A 21705-nucleotide genomic window follows, 5' to 3' on the forward strand; every position below is an offset into this window, starting at 1 on the left:
ATTCAGATTCTAAAGTCCTCAAAAACTTTTGTCCTAATACTACAAATTTCAGCATTTGTAGTGGACTCCAGATGTAAAATAGTTGTTCAATCTTTTAAATTGTTATTTTTAAGTTAAAAAAAAAAAAAGAAAATAATTCTCCTCCCCCAGCTCTTATTATTACAGGTTGCATCAAGATCTCCAGTTTTGCTTTTATGTTCATCCAAGCTATTAATCCCATTAACTTTACAGGAGTTGCAGTAAGACATTTCCTGAGGATTATGGCACAGTGAAAACAGCTGATACAGGCCAAAACAGAGCTGAGAGCTATTAAGTATGATGTTTCAGTTCTCAAAAGTCCTATGCTTAATTACTTCTCCACTGGGAGGATGATGGGAGCTGAATTTGAAACTGGCAAACTCTTTAGTAGATTTCAGTTGACACATGTGTGGAATCTGTACCCAGCATTTTCTCTGGCTAGCTGAGCCACCTGGATGACCTGTCAGCATTCTGTCTCTCCAGTAATGATATATAAATGCTGGGCTCATGGGTTCTGCTTTTGGTCACTTATTGCAGCCTGAGGGAACCTCTGTCATACATCGGAATGATTTGCCTTTATAAAAAAGTGTCTGTGATACTGGAAGGAGCATTCATATTTTACACAATGATAAGGGAATATATGTATCTGATGCAGACTATTACTCAGAATTCCTGCTTCACCTTGCCTGATGATTTATTAGTTGCTTGAGTAGTAAGAGGCTGCCTGTCGACTTCCACCTGAGAGTGTCGGCCCAGTGCTCATTAGTGAAATCCTTCTCTGTAAAAGTCACATCACTTGCAATGAGAGTTTCCTGTCACATGTGTCTTTGTCCTTATTAAGTACTAAATCCTGGTTCCTTCTTTTCTTAGTTGCATGGATAATTTGTTCTTTTGCTGTCTTGTCATCTTCAATTTTTCAGATGCTCTGTAAGATGAAACTGGAGGAGAGTCTTCAGTGATTCATCATAAATCCATAGTCAGTAAATCATGGCATTTCATAGCTAAATATGAACTCAGAGATGCTAAATTAATTGAAATGCAAACCAATGCAGACCTGTGTTTGATAGGGAATAGGGAATCTATGAGGTGCAAACTAAAGTACCTGTGTTCGAGTCTTCTATGTGCACTTCACGGATGACACAAACTTAATACATTTGTAGGTGGTGGATTTGGCGGGTTATGCTCTTGATTCTGGGTTACTTTTTCATTGCCAAATAGCAAATATCAGGAAGACACCGACAGACATCTGTGTGAGAGGGAGGCTGAGTAATATTGGAAAATGGTTTTCTAAGAAACAAGACATAATGTACAGTCTTAGACTTACGTCTGCCAAGATGTAGTCTGACACAATGTTTGTGTCACTCCTTTATATGAACCAAGACTTTAAGATTATTCTGTTACCTGCCTGAACAACGGTCTGTAGTAAAGACATTCTGCTTGATGTAGGTTTTTGTTTTCTCTGCCCTTACTTTTTATGTGTCACATAATTCAAGATTTTGCCTTTGTCATAGAAGGGTTTATTCCTGTGCTTTGGCATGATTGAATAAGTAATTTGCTTTGCTTTTATTCGTTTAGGGCACAGTGCTTTACATCTTGCAGCAAAGAACAGCCACCCTGATTGCATTAAGAGATTACTTCAGGTAAAAGAAAAATCAAATTAATATTGATTTTTGAAATTTTCATTTGGTTCCATTAGATGTTGACACATTTTCTGCTAATAATCTGCACCACACTTCTATACTGTTGTTCTAGCTCCTTGACATCAAGAGAGGCTCATCAAGATTTTAGACATAAAGAGTTTAAGGACCTTTCAGACACTGTGAATGTATGATAGAAAACAGTATATCTTCACTGAGAGGTCTGCAGGTACAGTTTTCCATGTCCAGCTGCTCTGACATAGCTTGGTTGGGTTTCAAGCAGGTTGTAGCTTCAGTTTAACTTCCTATGTTTTGTCTGTGTGGTTGGATGACTTGGAATTAGGTGGATTATGAATTACAGGGGAAAAGGACTTTTCACTTCTGGGGGCATTCTGATAACGTTCCACTGGAATGCTTTCTGTCTGTTCACCATAGAAATGTTTTCAAGTTTAAAGTCAAAGAGAGACGAAACCAAAGTAGCTTAGATCCAAAAATAAAATGGAAATAATTTAATCTTCTGTGAAATGAGGTAAAGGACAGAGAGGGGTTAGAAAGGGAGTTGAGAGAATGGGGAGAGAAAATAAGAAAACCAAAAAGTGAAGATGAACAGAAGAGTCTCATGGTGTTGAAGATGAGTGTTAGTAAGCAAAGACATGGTCTATCTCAGCTCCATTTCAGAAATACAGGTAAGCTTTCATGGCGGTGATCAGAGAAATGGAACAGATTTTTCTAAGTTTGGACTTATCAATAGGTCTCAGACAACATAATGAATACAGACTGAGAATACAGATGAAATAATGAATAACAACCCTGCTTGAACACGATGGTGCAGAAAGAGAATGGATCCTGTATCCCAACCTCCAGATTATTTTTCCCTGATTGCCTCAGGGCTCTCCAGCTGTCCTGTGACTGACCTCTGTCAGTGTCTCTGACAACACAGGGTCGAGTTTCACTGACTCCCACCTCCATACTCCTTGCAAGCTGTCTCCCCTGCTGCTCCACAGGCGGGAAGGGTTATCCTGAGCCACCGCGGCCCGTCCCATTGCCAGGATCCACATCGCCATCAGGCCGTCACCGGTGGCATCGCAGGCAGCAGCAGCACCACCTCAGAACGAACAGCGTTTAACACCAAGATACCTGCTCCCTTCCCACCTGCCTGCTGCAACCACAGAGTGCTTTTGTTGATGTTTATTTCTTGTTTTATTTCCATGTGCAGATTTCTAAGTATGTTCCTAAGTGCAAACCCGTTGGTAATAGTCTCCAGTAATTCATGCTCTTAGGATTATCTTCTGTGGACCAAAGTGTGTGTGTGTGAGGAATGTCTAACTGGTGTTGAATTAAAGAGGCTGAATAACAATTTCACACAGGCAGAATCCTGAAATTTTTGTTACACGGAATGTAGTAATCTTTGTGATCCTGTTTTCCTACATAATCACAGGCATGTTGGAGACAGTGCTGCATGTAAAAGTCAAAAGTCATAATGTTTGTTTTCTAGAAACACATAATTTTAGGGTCCTGTCTTCTCCTGTCCAAAGAAAAGCATTGAAACTTGTGAAGGGTTTAGAGAACCTGTCCTGTGAGGAGCAGCTGAGGGAGCTGGTGGTGTTTAGCCTGGAGAAAAGGAGGCTCAGGGTAGACCATATCACAGTGGGAAAAGAGGAAATGGCCTCAAGTTGGGCCCAGGGAGGTTTAAGTTGGATATTAGGAAAATTCCTTCACCAGAAGGGCTGTCAAGCATTGAAAGAGGCTGCCTAGGGAAGTGGTGGAGTCACCATCCCTGGAGGGATTTAAGAGATGTGTAGATGTGGGACATATTTTAGTGGTGAACTTGGCAGTGCTGGGTTAGTAGTTGGATTTGATGATCTTGATGGTTATTTCCAAACCAAATGAATCTAAATTTCTATTTTACTTTCTCTTTGTTGTAATTAAAACCAAAATCTGTACCAAAACAAGCCTTGATAAGGATTTGAATTGTTTTTTTCATTACTATTTATTGGTTTGAAGTCTGGATTGATCAGTAGCATCTGCTAATTGTAATAGAAGAAGATATAACTGGATTGTTGGTGCTTATTTTTAAAAATGTGAATGAACCCTTATTGCATTCGACAGTGGGCCTGTGGGAACCTCATAAGCTTTAACAAGGCCAGGTGTTGGTGCTGCACCTGGGTCAGGGCAACACCAGCTGCACCTGGGTCAGGCCAGAGAGCCAAATATATCCCGGGCTGCATCCAGAGCCCCGTGGGCAGCAGGGGAGGGAGGGGATTCTGCTGCTCTGCTGAGACCCACCTGGAGTACTGCATTCAGTGCTGGGATCCCAGTGCAGGAGGGACAGGGCCAGTCCAGAGTAGGGTTGTGAAGAGCAGTGGAGCACCTCTCCTATGAGGAAAGGGTGAGACTGAAGAGAAGAGATGGCTCCCAGAAAGCCTTAGAGCTGCTTTCCAGTATCTAAAGAACCACACAACAAAGGCAGAGAGGGACTTTTTACACTGGTGTGTAGTGATAGGGCAGGGGGAAATGGCTTCAAAGTGAAGGAAGGCAGGTTTAGATTTGGTATTAGGAAGAAATTCTTTGCTGTGAGGGTGGTGAAGCACCTGGCATAGGTTGCCCAGAGAATCTGTGGATGCCCCATCCCTGGCAGTGTTCAAGGCCGTTTGGGTGGAGCTTTGAGGAACCTGGTCTGGTGCCCATGGCAGGGGGTTGGAACAAGATAATATTTAAGGACTCTTCTAATCCAAACCATGCTACAGTTCCATGAAATAATGCAGGACAGATTGCCTTAGGACATTGTTGCTTTAGCTTTTGTTCTAATGTTAAAAAAAATACAATTCTGAGGCAAAGGACAGAGTTTATTTTGTTTTTTATTTACTGACTTAAATTTTTCTGAAACTATAACATTTTTTAGGAGTAGCTCTCTTGATCATGAGGATTTCCTATGGCTTCAATCTGAGCTGGTATGAAGACAGGAAATACCAGATTGGTAGAGAGAGAAGCTGTACCTTCCTTCAGTGTTCTTATCTGAAGCAGCACATAAATCTTTTTGTAGAGATGTTAAGCACTCCGTCAATATAAAACATATGTTTTATTTTCTTTGTACTTCTCTAATTGCTTTTTTCCTTCTCCTTACTGAATTGTGCAGAGTAAATGTCCAGCAGACATCACTGACAATTCTGGGAAAACAGCTTTACATTATGCAGGTAACTTCTTGGATGAAAGTTTGTACTGTTTTGTTGTGCTTGATATTTCTAGCTCATCAGCCTAGAATTTGTTTTTTGTACCTCAATGTAATGCTGCAATATTGCAAGTGGAAGAGTGGGACACAATTTTTGAAATTGGGGTTTAATGGACTTTCGTGCTTGTCTTGTCTTTTTAACTTATCTTTATTTTCTTTTAGCTGCATGTGGGTGTCTTCAGGCAGTTCAACTTCTGTGTGAACACAAATGTCCCATTAACATCAAAGATTTGGTATGTACCTCTTCTGTTGTGTACTGCAGATACTTCAGAGCTTTTATCACCCTCATTCCCAGCTGTTACCACCCTCCACCTCGGGTGTAGTAGTTCAAAGCAATGCTGTGCTCATATACCTTCCTGGATTTCTCTGCTGGAGGAAATTCCTTTTGCAGCTTGCCTTTGCAGCGGTGTGGAGGCACTTCACAGTCTGATACTGTAGTGGCAGGATTTGCTGATCAGTGAGAAATTGGCACAAGTAGCTACAATCGATTCTTACACATTCAAAACATAATTAAAAGTGTTTCCCTTTTCTCCAGGAGGCTTTGGAAAAGGCCCAGTATGTGGCCAAGGGCTGCAAAATGCTCACAAAGCCCAACCAGACAATGATAAGCCTGAGGGGAAAAAATACACCTGATATATTCCAAAGGTTCAGAGACACTACATTCACTACTGTGAAATGTCTACAACCAACCAGGTCTGGTTTTGGGAATGATGCAACTGCCTTATAGAAAACATAATGATGAAGGGAGGGGATCTATAAAGCGCAGGCCAGGCAGGAAGTGATAAAGTTACTTGAACTTGTTTGTTTTCAGTTTTGGTCTATCTCCGTCTTCTCTGGTCTTCCTAACAAAAAAAAATATGTCACAGACATCCAATCTAAGATTTCAGCAGATGCATTTTAAAGGCATAAAAGGTTTCTTCAGCCTTAAGAAAAGGCTGTAGGAGTATAATAAAAATGTCCTGAGCTACATAATGGCTGGTTATAGGAAAGAGAGAGACCAGTCTCAGAGGTGCATGACAAAATGATAAGCAATGGTCAGAATTTGGGTAGTGGACCTAACTGGGAAATTCCAGTTAGCTACTAGTAAAAAATATCCTCACCTTGAAGGTTGTCAAACACTGGAACTGGTACCCAGAGCTGTGTCTTTACCTTTGGAGATGCTTAAAATGTGGCTGGACAATGAGCAATGTACTGCGATTTGAAGTTTGCCTAGCTGTGGATTGAGGAAAAAAGTGGGAGAAACCCCAGATACCTCTAAAGGTGTCTTCCAACTGTGTTATTCTCTGACTTTATGAAATGTTGTATTTTTGCCTAGTATTTAGTTAAAGTTATAATTTTTGTTGCAGAGCTATTGAAAGGTATTTTGTAGTTTCAAAATAATTGTGTTTTAGCATTAAGCAAACAGCAAAGGGAGTACAAAAGCAAAAAGCATTCCTCCTTCCTATGTTTTGAATCATCCCCAGCAGACAAGAAAGGAATTATAGCACACTCAGCTATATTTATGGTGCACAAGAAAAATGTACTGATAGCACCTCATTTTTGCTATGTAAAGGTAAAATTTATAGCTGACTTTTAATCTCAGTGTGTTTTTCTAAGTGAATGGAATATCGTTCATAGTCTCTTTATGTGCATTTCTAGGTTGGCAACATACCTCTGCTGCTTGCAGTACAAAATGGTCATGTAGAAGTCTGCAAATACCTTCTGGATCATGGAGCAGACATCAACACCAGGGATAAAAATGGAAGGTACAGCAGGTTAACATGTTGATTCTTCACCAAAGCTGACTGTCAAATGAAGATTTCTTCTCAAATCCTTCCCAAAATAGTTGATGTTAGGTGAAATAATGCTTTCTGTACTGGACAGTGTATCCTGATGGCTGAGAAGGCTTACAGAATTCTGACTAAAGCAAAAGATGAAACTATGTAACTATAAAACTAATGTGCCTGTAAGATTTCCTTTGGGCTACCAGAGCAGTATATCCCATTTTTAAATTATTCCTATGCACATCTGATTGATAGCACTTACCCACACATCAGTTTCTAAGTGTTCCAGTTTAAATGCTGCTCTCTTCTTGGGATGAGCTAGTAGCTCCAACTTAAATCCTTAAAACTGCTACTTGTGAGCAAAATCTGTGGAGAGTTGTTTTTTCTGCCATAATGCAGCCACAGCAGCTCCTCTACAGTGGAGATGCTGTTGTTTTAGAAGGTGCCAATTAGAGGTTTTTTGCATTAATAGATACACGTGTCAGAAAACTTTTTAAAAAGCAACATCCTTGTAGTGAAAAATGCACTTGTTTTGATGCTACTGACAAAGATCAAGAGTCTTACAAAATCATGGACTGTTTTATAAAACAGTTGGTTAAACTGTGAAGGTAAGGTAGGATACTGAGAAGATTTGGCACTTACACTTTATAGTAATTTTGATTATTCTGTGTGACACAATACTGATTCTGTTCTCTGGTAGCACCTGTGAATATAAGACTGGGCCCTAACTTGTTTTTTATCAGTCCAAAGTTCATTAGTGCGCTCTTTGTTTCCAGCTGTCTGAAGAAAACCCCTTTGTTGTCTGTCAGTTTTAATGGCCTCGTTGGTGCTTTGAACTTGAGGTGCTGCACACTCTGGGACCTCTGCCTTCCCCTCACCTTCCTAGTGTTTAATCAGCAGACAGTGTTAAGACTCTCTGCTTTAATTGGATAAAGGAGTTTCTGTCATAGATACAACTCCCATTTCTGTATTTTTTTTAACAGTAGTACTGTGTGTAGAAGCAACAAAACACTGTAATATGGAATATGCTGGTTTACTTCTCGCTTTCATTGTGGTGAGGGGTGTGACTACTCCTCATGTCCACAGAAGTAGTTAAGATTTTACTGAAACAGGAGAAACCATGTTGGGAGAAGAGAGGGATAACCTTTGAAAATGGCATCTCCAGATTCCTATTGTGTCCAGACTAAGTGAATTATTTTGGTAAATTAAAACCATCCCTGTGATTCTGGAGGTGTTATCTGAGTTATCACTTACCACTCCTTTTACCACAGCACTGCAACAACATCACTTTTCCAAGTGACTCACCCATTACAGGGAGTATGTTTAATTCATTAGTGAAAGTATTGTCTTAATATTTAGCAAGTATTATCACTGTAGTAACTTTTCAGCTTCGTATCTGCACTGAGGAATGTGTTTGGCAGTAAACTTGGTCAAACTATTAGACATGTTTTCATGCCGAGAAAGGAGAACTATGCCGAAGAAGGAAGGCAGTATTAGAGCATGCTTGAAAGGTGAGGTTTTCTATGTGTTTGTAATTATTCTGTATGTCTCTTACGATCCCTTCAAATAATTAAGAATAGCAGACACAACCTGTTAGGAAAAGATTCCTTCTGTATGCTGTCCTTAATCTAGGAGCTGTCTCTGTGCAGCTGCCCTGTGCTTGAAAGGGAATTGTTTGTGCTCTCACAAACTTCTTTCTTTCTTTTTTTTTTAAGCTGACAGCAGCACAAGTCATCTCTTGGACTCACTGAAGATCTTTTAGATTTGTTTGTCTTTTTGATTGAAATCTGTTTGTCTGTTTTGTCTCAAACACAGCATGTGAAGGAGAGCAGCAATGAAAAAAAGGCTTTCATGTTGTGCCACTGCTGCAGTTGGAGTGTAGCAGTGAGGTTTGTTAGTCTGACTCTATCCTGCAGCCATTTCTATCTATGGCTCTCCTCTCAGCCTCAGGAAGTCATTTTTAGAAATGTTTGCAGACGTGTGTTTGCAGCTGCAGTGTATGAGGAAGAAGAGGAGGGGCTGGCAGGTGTAAGGAGAAGCAGCAGTTACATTTATGTACCAATACACATGTTGATGGAATCTTGGGCTTCATTATATGATAACAGTCACACTGTTTATTTCCTGAAAAAATGAGTTGCTGAAGACTTGCTGTTTGTGTTTTGGTTTTTTTCCTCTTGTTCAGAACTGCTTTGATGATGGCTTGTGAAGCCAGTAACCTTAACATGGTGGAAGCTTTCCTTAGGAGAGGTGCAGATGTCAGTTTAGTAGATGTCTTTGGACAGAATGCCCTGCATTACGCCAAGCTCTCTGAGAATACAGGGATCCAGAATCTCCTGTCGTCAAAGATATCGCAGGATGTGGGTATGTGAGAGAGGCTGACCTGCAGTTTGTCATTTCTTGAACAGGCTACATGTATGTTTAGCACTGAACAAATTTCCTTCAAAGTGTAGCATGAAATGTTGCAAAAGCCATTTTCAAGATCATCTGGGTGAGACTTCCCAAAAACTCTTTGCCATAGATGGTAATATTTAGCATGGGATAAAGCCCTGAGCAGGCCAAAAAGAGATGTTTTGGAGAAATAAAAAATAAGTTGATGTATCAGCATTGTGAAGTTTTGCATACAATTTGGAATGGCTTCTCTTTTATACATAGAACCCCTCAGTAGAAGGGTTGGAGAAGGAACTGAAGCAGGCAGAGGGTTTTATGGTCAAACTATAATGGATTTCTAAAGCTTAATGTGTAAGAATGATGCAAGACTATAATAGAGTAAGAATTGTCATGAATCTTCAGATTTTTTTCTGAAAATGAAACCAGACAGTATCAGAGAGGATGTGATTGAAATGGAATTTGCAAATTATTTTTATCAGGTTCAGACAGGAATTCAAAAACCAAACCCTTTATCTATGGTATGGGAAGTAGAGTGGAGAGGTGGGTTGAGAATGGCAAATAGCTTTTCCTTTAATAACTTTTATTTCTTTTCTACTCTCTTCTTTTCTGCTCCGCAGATGCAAAGTCTCCAACAAAAGCAAAGCAGGTATTTGTCCTTTTGATTTTGAAAATACTGTGCCTCTCTAGACTTGCAACATAAGAAAAAACAGTAACTGGAAGCACCAGTAAATGTCACTGTGAGATGGGTTGCTGCGACTACTATGTAATGTAAAAGGGTTTTGTTGCTTAGTTAAGAAATGTGTTTCAGGAAAATTACTTTTAGACTTGGTTTCTCTGTGTAACAGCAGCCAACACCCTTGGTGAGGGAAGGAAGGGAGGGCGAGTGTGTATGTGCATGTGTGCTGGGACGGTTCCCGCTTTCTTCATGCGTAGTGCAGGAGCTCGGCTGTTGGACACCCTGTCTCTTTAAACTGCAAAAAAGAGGATCTAGAAAAATTCTCTCTTTTTAAGAAACAAAATTGAAGGTTATCCCTGGTTGCTGGAGACCCCTTCCTGTGAGAATCCCAGCAGAATTAGGCAATTAAATTAGTTTCTTACATTTTTAGTTAGTGTCATATCTTGGGAGTGCAAGTAGACCTTGTAGACCTGCTGGTGGCTGGGAAGTAGACAAGGGTGCAAATCAATGGATCATTCCGTCTCTGAGTGAAGAGGGGGGTTTTTCAGGGGGCTCAGGCAAAAGCTGGTGGAGAGGAAAGGTGGTAGCTGTGAAGAATGGCATGACTGGGCTGTGTGTGAATGGAAGTGTTTTAAGGTCACTGGTGCTAAACCCATTGTCAGCTTCTGCTTTTTCACTAAATCTTGTTTGTTTTCACTGAAGCATGGATTACAAGGGAGCAGATTCTTATTGCCAGGCATGTTTAATATCTTTGTGTTAGTAGAGATGTGGCCTTTACATAGGGGAAAAAAGGCACTGCATGAGCTGCTAAAGTTGATATTAATGTGGGGTTTTATTTATTTATTTATTTATTTATATAAAACAACTTGCTCGGACTTTACTAACCAAACTAACAAACCTACCTTTTCTGGCTGGTGAAACTTTCAGCATGATCAAGGCTCTAAATTAAGTTCAGAAAGAAGTGGAACTCCAAAAAAACGCAAAGCCCCACCTCCTCCTATCAGTCCTATTCAGGTAAAGAAAAGACCGATTTTGAGATGCTTTTAGGGGATGTAAAGCATTTTGAATATTATTAGAATTATGTGGGCAGGATTTTCTCTGTCATGGTTATTTTATATACCTGTCTTACCATGAGTGCTTTTCCTGACATTAGGATGACACAATGAAAGCACATGTTGGTTAGGTTAACTAAGCAAAATTGCTTAAAATACAGCATGGCCTAAGATACAACTGTACCAATTTTACTGTGCAATTGCTTCTTCCAACTAAAGTTGAATCCCTTTTGCTGATTTCAATAAGAAAATAGTTCTGTATATTTTAGTTATACATATATATGGATACATATTATTGTGAGCCTATATGCATATCAAAATAAAATACTTAAACTGCATTTTGATACTATATAAATCTATTTAATAGTTATGTTTAATCTTAAACCAGAATGTTACCGGTGTAACAGGTACACTCCTTATGTAATACTGATTCAGAAGGGCACTAAATAATTAGGTCTGTTCTCTGAAAATAATCTAGAGTTGTGACTTATGTTAGTGCAGGTGAAAGTACTGTTTAATGCATCTGTGTCCATATATGTATGTGTGTATATCTATCTATATGTATATATATACATGGGCATATATTAGAGAGGTAGCTGTATGTGCATGTAGGTATACATACCTATTTATATAAATTTTTTTACAGGGTAATGATTTGTCCTCTCCACACTCATCAACTTCAACTCCCATGACTGGAAAAGGACAAGCTTTCTTTGCTGATCAAGTGTGCAAGGTATCAGTGTTCCATTCTTATGAACTTAGGGAAGGAAAGTACAGGATCTGTTTTGTTTGATATTCTATTTTGATGGCTGCAGAGTCTCCTGTGACTTAATTAGCTGAATTTTAGGAGCAAAAATGAATCCAAATCTATTTCAATGCAATTCATAAAACAAGTGTAAAGATTGCTTCAATGTGTAACAAATATGTGCGTATAAATAGTCATAGATGAGTCAGTGTTTAGGAGTATGGTTATGAAAGTATTAATGCTCCAAGAGATCAGTTTCTAATACCAGCAAAGTGCATGGAATTGGGCAGTGCAAAAACAGACCCTTTTACCAAAAAGCATCAGTGAAAGGGTTGAGTGTGTCCTGTCTGATCTTTATCTTATGTTGCTGAAGATTTTTTTAAAATACATGTCAATATATTGCTAATACTTATCACAGGGTCTGCAATCTTCCAAACTACTTACAAGATAGTTGGCTGTATTTCATTAGTATTTGATGGGAATTGGGCAATGGAACTTGAATGACTGTAGCGGCCTTTGAAATACTGAACACATGCTACAATTAAACAAGATCTCAGAAATAAAAGAGATCCACTTGGACAGCCTTTTTCCGACATATTTTCTATACTGTCTATATCTCTTTTTGATGAACTGTCCAGGTTTACGTCTGCTTTCTGTGAAAATGTTTTCTTTTGATGTCTTAGCAGGAAGAATTCAGCTCCTTGCACAGGGACAGTAAAGACAGACTGAGTGACAGCACAACAGGTATGCAATTAATCCTTATTTCATTAGGTCTTTTAGGTGACATGAAATGCTGAAAACCTCTGTACCTTTCCACTTAGAATATGAGACACACTAAGTATTGAGAGTGGTATTTTGTAATTCCACAAGCAGCTCCCCACCAAAACATCCCACTTCTACTGCATGAACTTAACACATTCTTGGGGAGTTTATAGGAACAGTTTGCTTGCTCACTGTGTTTAATGGTAATGGGAACAAACTGTTTAATTTGAAATGTTAGAATAACTAACTAGCTAGAACTTCAGCTTTATGAAAACTTTTGAATCTATTTTTTTTCTCCAAAGGTGCTGATAGTTTATTGGATGTGAGTTCTGAAGGTGACCAACAAGATCTACTTCTGTTGATGCAAGCAAAAATTGCCTCTCTGACATTGCACAATAAGGAGCTGCAGGACAAATTACAGGTGGCATATTTTTGTGCTGTTCTGGTGCTCTCTTAATCTGCTAGGCAGAACAAAGAGCTGCTTACTGTTTTAAAGAGTTGTGCTGTGAAGATCTTTTAACGAGCTTGTGGGTAAGATCGTGGAAACACTCTGCCCCAAAGGATTAAGTCAGTGTTTTGATCTTTTCTCTTTTCCCATAAATTACTTAATAACTTTGTTTATTATGATAACCGCATTCTAAAAGATGTTGCTAACAGTTGTGCTAGCAGAATTTTAATTTACATAGCTTTGATTATTAGCTTATGGAGCTCAGCCCAGACTTTCAGAGGAGCTTGGCACTTGCTGCCTTCTCTCACTGTAGATGGCTAAATGGGAGCAGCTGAGCTTTGAATTTTTCTAAAACTTTCTTCCATGGTTTTTTAATCATCTCTCTCTGTAGGATGTGGCAATACTTCCTTGCTTACTCTATTCTAAAAAAGTAGAATCACGTACTTGTTTTTATTGTGCAATCTTTGGTTCTTTTTGGACAGGAAAGAACACCTAAAGAAGGGGATTCAACTGTAGAATCTTATTCAACCCAAACACAGTTTGAGCAAACAGCAGAGAGACAAAATGAGTTCTTAGTTCAGGAGCTGAAGCCTACATTAAATGCCACTCAAATCCAAGAAAAGTTGACAAGCCCCAGAGAAATAAAAATTAAATACCTCCAGGAAGACTTAAAGGATGTGCAGAGAAAATTAGAGAATTCTGAAGCCAAAAGAAAGCATGTGGAAACTCAGGTTCAGTCTAGAGTCCCAGAAACAGATCATTTAAATAGCCCAGACATTTCAGAAAATGGTTCTGATCTTAATCTGAAGCTCCAAGAAACTCAAAACAGGTATGAGGAAGCTGTGAAAGAGGTTTTGAATGTACAAAGGCAAAAGAAGCCAGGTCTTGTTTCCTCTGAAAGTGAAGAAACCAGTTCTGATCTGAGTATGTTGAAGGTTACATATGGAGAAGTTGAAGCACTCAAGGAAGAATTGAAGAAAGCATTGGAGGAAAGTGAAAGACAAAAAGAAAAAGTGAGAGAGCTACAGAAAAAGTTTGAAGACAGAGAGCAGAATGTGGCAAGCAAATTGTCTGTGGAAGAGTGTGAGGAAATGAAGAATTCATATTGTTCAGTTATTGAAAACATTAATCAAGAAAAAGCATTGCTGATTGAGAGGTACAAGGAAGGGCAAGAGGAAATTAAAAGGCTACAGGACAAGCTGACAAATCAGATGCATTTGGAATCTAGTGCTGAAGCTGGAGAAAGGAAAGGTGTGATGCACAGAAGAATAGATGAGCTCAACAAGCAGCTTAGTGAATTGTCTCAGTTGTACAAAGAAGCACAGACAGAGCTTGAAGATTACAGGAAGAAAATAACACTAGATGATATAGCTTCGGACTACATTCCTAGAGAAGAACATGAGAAACTGATGGAAGTAACAAATTCTTTGAAATACAAAGCAGAAAATGAGTTATCAGAAATGAAATCCCAGTACACAAAAGTATTAGATGAAGCAGAAGAACTCAAGCAACTGCTAGACACTCAGAAACAAAACTCTTTGCCAATTACTGAGCACCGTCAGGTAATCAATGCGCTCAGAAATACTATAAAGGAGATGGAAGAAGAAATAAATGAGCTGAAACGACTGCTTAGCAACAAGGATAGTGAATTAAGAAACTTGGAAAAGGCGTTACTGGAAGAAAAAGCTGCAATTAATGAAGCAATGGTACCCAAGGCCACGTACGAAAAGCTCCAGTCCTCCCTAGAGGGTGAAGTTAGTGCTTTGTCATCCAAACTGAAGGATGTAATCCGAGAGAAGGAAAATATATCTTTAGATGCCATGAAACTGAGAAATGAAATTTTGCACTTGAAAGAAGCAAAGGAAGGTATGCATAATCTGCTTGAAGCAAAGGAACGGGAGGTGACTGATCTTCAGCACAAGTACCATCAAGTTCAAGAAGCTCTTATTGAAATGAAAAACTCATCAAAACTAGAAGAAGATAAAGACAAAAAGGTCAGTGACTCACTACAGTGGAGGGGTAGTGTGAGTTCAGAGTGCGAAGTGTGTTGGCTGGTGCATGAGTGACCTAATAGGCAATGTTGATTCAAGTAACTTCTGAGTGCATTTGCCCCTCTGAAAATCCAGGTATTGAAGTCAGAGAAATTTTCAGTATGTTTGGCTTTGCAGTTGGTTTCCCTCCCTGTGGAGATACATGATCTTTCAATTTACCTCTTTTAAATTACGTTTAGGTTGGGTTCACACTGTTCAGGCAGCTGAAGTCAAAGAAGTGAGATTTACAGCAGGAAGAGATTGCAGAGGGGACAAGAAAATGAAATATCAGGAAGGAGCAAAAATTCACTGCTGTGATATTACTACATTATCTCAACCATAGCATAATTTGACTGATTTTTCCCATGCAGCTACCATATCTGTCACTACAAATCTCGTTATAGAGAGCTATGCATTTTGGTAGCTGGGAATAGTGGCCTGTGTTTGGTTCAGCAACAGAATTTGTAAAGTCAGTAGATGCAGTCCTTCTTGTTAAATATTTTTGATGTTCAGAACAAGGAGTGCAGTTTGAATAGACTGGACTAGGATGGGAAAGAGAGAAGCACTGTAACTCCTCGCTTACATGACATCTGTCCATAGAGTTTATTTACAATTTGGTTTTCCCCACTTCTTAAATTTAAGTCACAAGTAACTCAAAGGTAAGACACACAGGAATACAGTATGCATTGCATGTTTTAATGAAAACCTGGTTTTTTTGCCGCCCTAGATGAATGAAATGTCCAAGGAAATCAGCAAATTAAAAGAAGCATTGAATAGCCTTTCTCAGCTCTCCTACTCAACCAGTGCCCCCAAAAGACAAAGCCAGCAGCTGGAGGTGTTACAGCAACAAGTGAAGCAGTTGCAAAACCAACTGACTGTAAGTGTGATAATTTGTAAACTTAACATTAGTCCCAGTTCTCCAAAGAAACACGTGCTATTCTTCAATCTGCCTTATTTAGAACAGAGTACTGTCAGTGAGTACATGGAAAAGAATTTTCATTCAAAATGTCAATAATTTCTGTTTCTCTGAAACATGTAGGAATTTGCTAGTCATGAATAGCACTTTAGAAAGAGCCTAACTAAAGAAAGATGGTTTTCCACATATTTTTCTCAGACCAATAGAGAAACAGATTTCTTCTAGTAGAATGGAGTGACCAAACTTGCTGCTCAGACCTTAGTTTGTGGAAAAGTATGATTGGTGTGCAGGGGATTTTCAGTAACATTCATCAGCTGGAGCCGTTTTGGGTTTTTAAGCTTTTTGGAAGAAAGCATGAGGTTTCAAGTCAAGCAAATGCATCTGTTCATGTGGAGAATAGTTTATTCTTTGAAATTCTGAATGCCTTACAGATTTTTTTTTTTTTTTTTAATTGTATTGTTTGTGCATGAAAGTTCCAGTCTTCCAAGCTGGGTTAAGCCATAACTGATATTTCCTAGAGCTTGCCTGCCCAAAGGAGCACTTTGATTCACTGTTGAGGATGAAAAGAATTGGCCACTGGAGGCCTTTGTTGAGGGCTCTGGAGTGCCTCTAAAAGGAGAATTCCCAGACTGACATGCTAAGTGGTGTCTGCCTCCTACCTTTCCCAGCAGAAAGAAAGAGGGCTCAGTATGCCAGAAAAGTTGTCTTGCAGCTGAGAGATATATCAGGCAGAGCATCCTGTCAGTGTGAAGGCCCAGACCTTCTTATTCCAGTCCTTCATGTCTGAAAGGATCCTTCATCTCCCACTGATTAAGGACCAGCGAAGTAGTGTAAAGTGCAAAGGTGTGCAGCACATTAGGAAAGCAGGTAGAATTTAAAACAGGACAGAAACATTCTTTCCTTCTTCTAGGTTAGCTTTCATAACAGCTTCATGTTTCTTTGGAAAGATGGCTTCTGAGTTGTGGCAGTCTGTGATGATTGAAAAGGAGGCTGGCTTTCATTAAGTCAGGGTCTTACAGGGTAAGACCCGTGTAAGCACCTCCTCTCCCCTGGGAAGGCATCAGCTCTGGCAGAGGGGTCACTGCCTTCAGGGAAGAGCTGAGTGGCAGCTGAGAGTTATTTGTCAGAGTATTGTTGGCTTTCCTCAATTCTGGTTGCTGATAAGCTTGGAAATAGAGTATGTGCTTCTTCCACACCTTTGCAGCTCAGCACTTCTTAAAACTGGTCATCGCACCAGCTCTTTTTACTGGGGTAGGTAGAACTACAGCATTTTCCTGGACATGCTTCCAAGCAAATTTAGAGTGCCTGGTGACACAACAGTGTCTGAGCTAGTTTTCAGTGCATTACATAAGACTATGTACTATTTCCCCAGTCTGAATCTAGTTGGGGAGTTCTCAGTTCAATAGTTCTGAATGCTCTGTGCCTTTCTACTTAACTGTTTTCTAGGAAACAAAGAAACAACACCAGGAAATTGTCTCAGTTTACAGGATGCACCTTCTCTATGCTGTGCAGGTATGGTTTCATGTTGCCAGTCACTCAGTATTTTAACTGAAGATATTTCATCTGCAGATTGAGTAAGAATTTTGCATGTTTTAACTAAGACATCCCTCCTGCAAGGTATGACAGTTCAAGAACAAATTTAACACTGCTTCCACTTGGGAAATTGGTCTAATTACTGTACATGAAAAATAGTTTATCAATATTCTTAAAGACTAGAGCTGCATGAATTAAATCATCTTTTTTTCTCTCACCCTTTGTCTAGGGTCAAATGGATGAAGATGTCCAGAAAGTGCTTAAACAAATTTTATCAATGTGTAAAAGCCAGTCACAAAAAAAGTGAACAAAAAAGCCAAGGAAAACTCCCTATTTTTATTAATCCTGTTATGGTTGTTTATCTAGATTTGCCTTAACATAAGATTTTAAATTGGCAATTTGCTGCTTTTGTGTTATTGTGCTCTTTGTGAGGGGGATATATTTGTCTGTCTGTACGACTTCCATGTGCACTTCCATGTGCAGTAGCTAAACACATGCCTGCTTTTCATACCCAAAATGCAAGTTTGTTCTTCAGACTTTTTACATAGGCCACTCCATGTCATGTTTACCCTGTGAGTACTTTTCCAGCTTCCTCCAACAGCAGAAGGTTTTCCTGGAGGAAAGCACTGGTGTTGCCTGGGTAAAGGTGAAATTCTCTGTGAGGTCTTCTGTACTGATTATAAGCTGCATCTCGTTACTGAGTATGTTTGATGCTGTAGCACTCAGATTGCTGATATTTTGCCATATGCAGTCTTTGGCAGAGCAGAAGTGAGCCTTGCAGCAGCAAGCAGGACTAGATATTTATGCTAAGCTGGAAAGTCAAACAGCTACACTTCCTAGTGTAATATTATTTAAGATGAATACACTAAAACGTAGCTGCGCCAATTCAGCCAATGCACTGAGTACACAAAAACCATACCATACTTCCTAGTTTCCTTAACTACCTGGTAGTGGAATGAAACTATTTCAAAAGGTAAAAGCATTAGTTTACTGAAGTTACAGACCTGTCTCTATAAACAGCCCTTTATGGTAGGTTTAGCTGTCTATGCAAGTGTTGGCCATGAAGCTCAGGAACAAAACCAGGACATACACTTTAGACAAGGGATTCTAGTGAACACAGGATGTTTACAGTGAATGTCAATGCCTCATACTTCCTAACCTCACTTTTGTAAAAGATCTTCTCTTCAGTATATTTTTACTGGCCCTCTAATGAACTTTTTTGTAACTAAACCATTTTTTCTACATAATATTTGCATTAAGCTTATTAACAAATATTTTTAGGTAATTGTGTCTTAGGGAGTTTCTTTTTATACCCCCAAGTATTCAGTAATAGTGAAGCATAGTGAAGTGTTTTTGGTTTGTAAGAGATTTGTATGGAATAATAGACCTGTCTGTCAGTGTGGTCCAGAGCAGTGAAGTGTAAAATTGAGCCTGCTGTTTGAAAAAAAATTGAGAAATGATCGGTAGAAAACAGCGGGAGGTGTCAAAAAGTTCTGTATGTTGTTTCTAGAGGCTAGGAGCATCAGTAAAGCCTTTATCAGCACTTCTACATTTAAAGTCAAATAAAAATGCCTGATGTGGGATAGAATGAAACTATGGAAAAATGTTTTAAGCACACACTGCACTTGAGGGTACAACCATTTTAACAAGCTTGCGGCTTCAATATGGTATTGTGTTCTTTTTATTCTATGGGGATATGTCTCTATTAATAGAGAAATCTTTCAGAGCTATATAATCTATGAAGTTTATATGGAGTCATAATATGACAAGAGTCAGCAGTGTCTCAGGCTGACTGGACTCATAGTGCACTTATATCAGATAATTCCTAACTCTGGCAAAACTAAATGGATTTTAAAAACAAGAAGAAAGAAAACACCTTTGCATCAGTTAGACCTTGGTGTTACTTTTCTTAAGCGGTTTAACTAATGCCGTCTAATTTTGAACAGTATTTTGTAGTTAGACAGCTTTGAAAATGCTCCAAAGAAATGTGAAAAAAATTTTGCTGCATCACTTCAGAAAGAACAAGATTTTAAGCATGCTAATGCTGCAAGTATAAAACTTGATGAACCATTTTGTAGGTTGCCTGATGGATTTAGTCTTCTACTTTGGTTTGGTTTGTATATTTATTACAATTATCTTTGTGGAATATTGGAAATTATATACTACAGCATAACAAGTTTCTTTATATGTAATTTACAAGAAGTTTCCTTATGCAGCAAATAAACTATTTCCAATTTTTTTTTTCATTTTTGTCTTCATTTACTTTTTGTATTGAGGGAGATCTCACTACACTGTTCTAATGTAGTACAGATGTGTTCTATAATGTCTGTTTACATAGATGCCACCAGAACTGGGTTTTCCTCCTTGAAGTTGCAACTTCATTATTAACTATCTTGATCTGTTTTATGGAATAAATCCAGTCCAAACCCCATGCAGTGAGTTTTGCAGATGATGCCTTCTGTCTCACTGATAAGTTAGGCACCACTTCTCACGTGGACATCCTGCTCTAGAGGTAATACAGGTTTCCTATTTGCTGCTGGATTTATTCTAGCTAAGTTTAAAGTATTTTAGAGCTGTAGCACAGATCAGTGATGTCCCACAATTGTTCAAAATTGTGGTTCTCTGTCACTTAGCACTTCACACACAGAACTACAGTGGGAACATACGGAAGGGTATATGCGTATGAATATATGGATATGTCTGCTTTTTCAACTCAGTTACACAGTCAGCCCCATTGCCTTTTCTCTTCTCTTCTCAGTTTTATTGGAGAAACTGTTTTGTCAGTAACTGATTTGCTAGTATGTTCTTGCTTGAAGGAATTGCACCTCTTGTGATTACATCCCAGGGCTCTTTAGCCTCTTGTAGCAAATTTCTGTAAGCTAGCCAGCGCCAGGTTTCCTTTGAAGATGGACAAACTGACATGCAGAATCTGGGCCTGTGGGGTACATCTGCCTAAGCTGCTACTCTGAAACCTCCAGACCTGTCTCTGGCCCCCTGCATGATCAGTCAAGACAGCATGGGCAGCATTTTTATAGTGAATTCCTTTCCCTCTCCCCACTCAATGTTTGAGTACTGGAAATGAGCTCTTGTCAAACTTGCTTACTGCCGCTTACACACAACAGAGATAATTTGATCAGAGAACTTGAGCACACTGGCTCTTTTCACCCACCCTGTGCCCTGTCACAGTAAGGAATAATGACAAAGGATGGTAGCCGGCTTCAAGTGGAATTTGGGAGGAGACAACATCCTAGATCTGCATTAAGATTACCTTTTCTGTATCATCTTTTTTTTTTCTTTTTTGTCCCCTCTCTTGCTGTGTACACTAAGGGCAAGTTCCTGTAAGCAGGTGTTACCCTGGTTATTTATCATCTGGCTCTCACAGCACCTGTCTCTTGCCAGCCTGAGTCAACATGAGAAGATGGTGGAAGGTGAAAACCCAGAAGATTTCAGCAGCAATCAGAGAAGAACTTTTTGCAGTGTGCCATCTCTTCTTGATGGACAGATCCTTTGGCTGCAGCAGCACATAGGGGCAGATAGCCAACACCTGAGCTCAGGGGTCGTTATCTTCTGAGATGAGTCGAGGTTCCTGGGCATGTTGCACACTAAATGTCCTGCTGGAGCCCCGTGGGTAGAGGCACAGGTAGGCAGCCAATCTTCCCCCATGCTGGCTGAGCAGGTGTCCTCAGCTGATGTTATGAAGCCGCTTTATTTTTTATTTTTTATTCCTTAACCGTCCACTCAATGCCTGAGGACTCTGTGCCTTTAGGATGGACCCGGGGGGTGGGGCTGGAGCCAGGGATTCGAGGGGGCGTTGAACGGTTCGACCCAAGGGCTCCAGGGTCCTGGCAGGGTTCGGGAGGGAGTGCACTGGGAGCACTGTGCTGCTTTTTGGTTTCCTTTGTGTTCCAGCTAGCTGGGAAAAGGTTCTGTTGGTTTTTTTTTATCCTGTTCTACCCTGTTTTGTTTGTGTGTTAATAAACAGTTTGTTTTCTTTTTCCCACTTTCACTCCTTGTGACCCATTTATCTCATTGACAGAGGAAAAGGGGAGGAACAGTCATTCTGGAGTGTTCCCTCCTGAGGTTTTGTCTCAAAAACTGGGACATAAATTTGGTGCCCAATTAAAGGGGCACGTGAAAGTGGAAAAAAACCTCCACAACATTTTGGTTTGAAGCATTTTGTATTGAGGTACAGCAGTAAGACCATGCTGTTTGATCTAATAATTTTTCTGTGGAACCTAACCATCAGTACATGTCCACAGCTATGGGCAGTCGAGTCCTTGGCTTACTACCTTTTATAAGTCAGGAATAAGAATCAGGACTGCCATTTTGATATGCCTGGTGCTAGTGATTTCTCGAAGTTTGGCTGATGTAATGGAAACCGTTGAGAATCTGTATGTCGTTGTTTTTCCATTCTGGCCTTGGTAGTTCCCTTTTGGAATATATTAGGAATTACACCCAGTTTGTTAGGGGAAAAAGCAGGGGATGATAATTCCCAGCCCTTCATCTCC

At 39.6% G+C, this 21705-nt stretch overlaps 1 protein-coding gene across 5 annotated transcripts in view; it reads left to right on the forward strand.

Annotated features, from left to right (window-relative positions):
* Positions 1–19443, forward strand: part of RAI14 (retinoic acid induced 14) — a 76189-nt gene extending 56746 nt beyond the window's left edge. For 2 of the 5 annotated variants that reach the window (XM_017730200.1, XM_017730201.1), the window contains exons 4-17: positions 1594–1658; positions 4792–4849; positions 5047–5117; positions 6523–6629; positions 8830–9008; positions 9653–9681; positions 10639–10725; positions 11410–11496; positions 12192–12252; positions 12573–12691; positions 13201–14712; positions 15476–15625; positions 17111–17176; positions 17427–19443. In XM_017730200.1, the coding sequence (XP_017585689.1) occupies positions 1594–1658; positions 4792–4849; positions 5047–5117; positions 6523–6629; positions 8830–9008; positions 9653–9681; positions 10639–10725; positions 11410–11496; positions 12192–12252; positions 12573–12691; positions 13201–14712; positions 15476–15625; positions 17111–17176; positions 17427–17504 (2669 nt within the window). In that variant the 3' untranslated portion in view covers positions 17505–19443. The remainder of the gene's footprint in view (positions 1–1593; positions 1659–4791; positions 4850–5046; positions 5118–6522; positions 6630–8829; positions 9009–9652; positions 9682–10638; positions 10726–11409; positions 11497–12191; positions 12253–12572; positions 12692–13200; positions 14713–15475; positions 15626–17110; positions 17177–17426) is intronic. The other 3 variants (XM_008630597.2, XM_017730203.1, XM_017730204.1) reach the window with 3 other exon arrangements.
* Positions 19444–21705: the final 2262 nt, after the last annotated feature.

Source organism: Corvus brachyrhynchos, unplaced genomic scaffold (genome assembly GCF_000691975.1).
Source record: "Corvus brachyrhynchos isolate BGI_N302 unplaced genomic scaffold, ASM69197v1 scaffold42, whole genome shotgun sequence".
Taxonomy (NCBI): Eukaryota; Metazoa; Chordata; class Aves; order Passeriformes; family Corvidae; genus Corvus; species Corvus brachyrhynchos.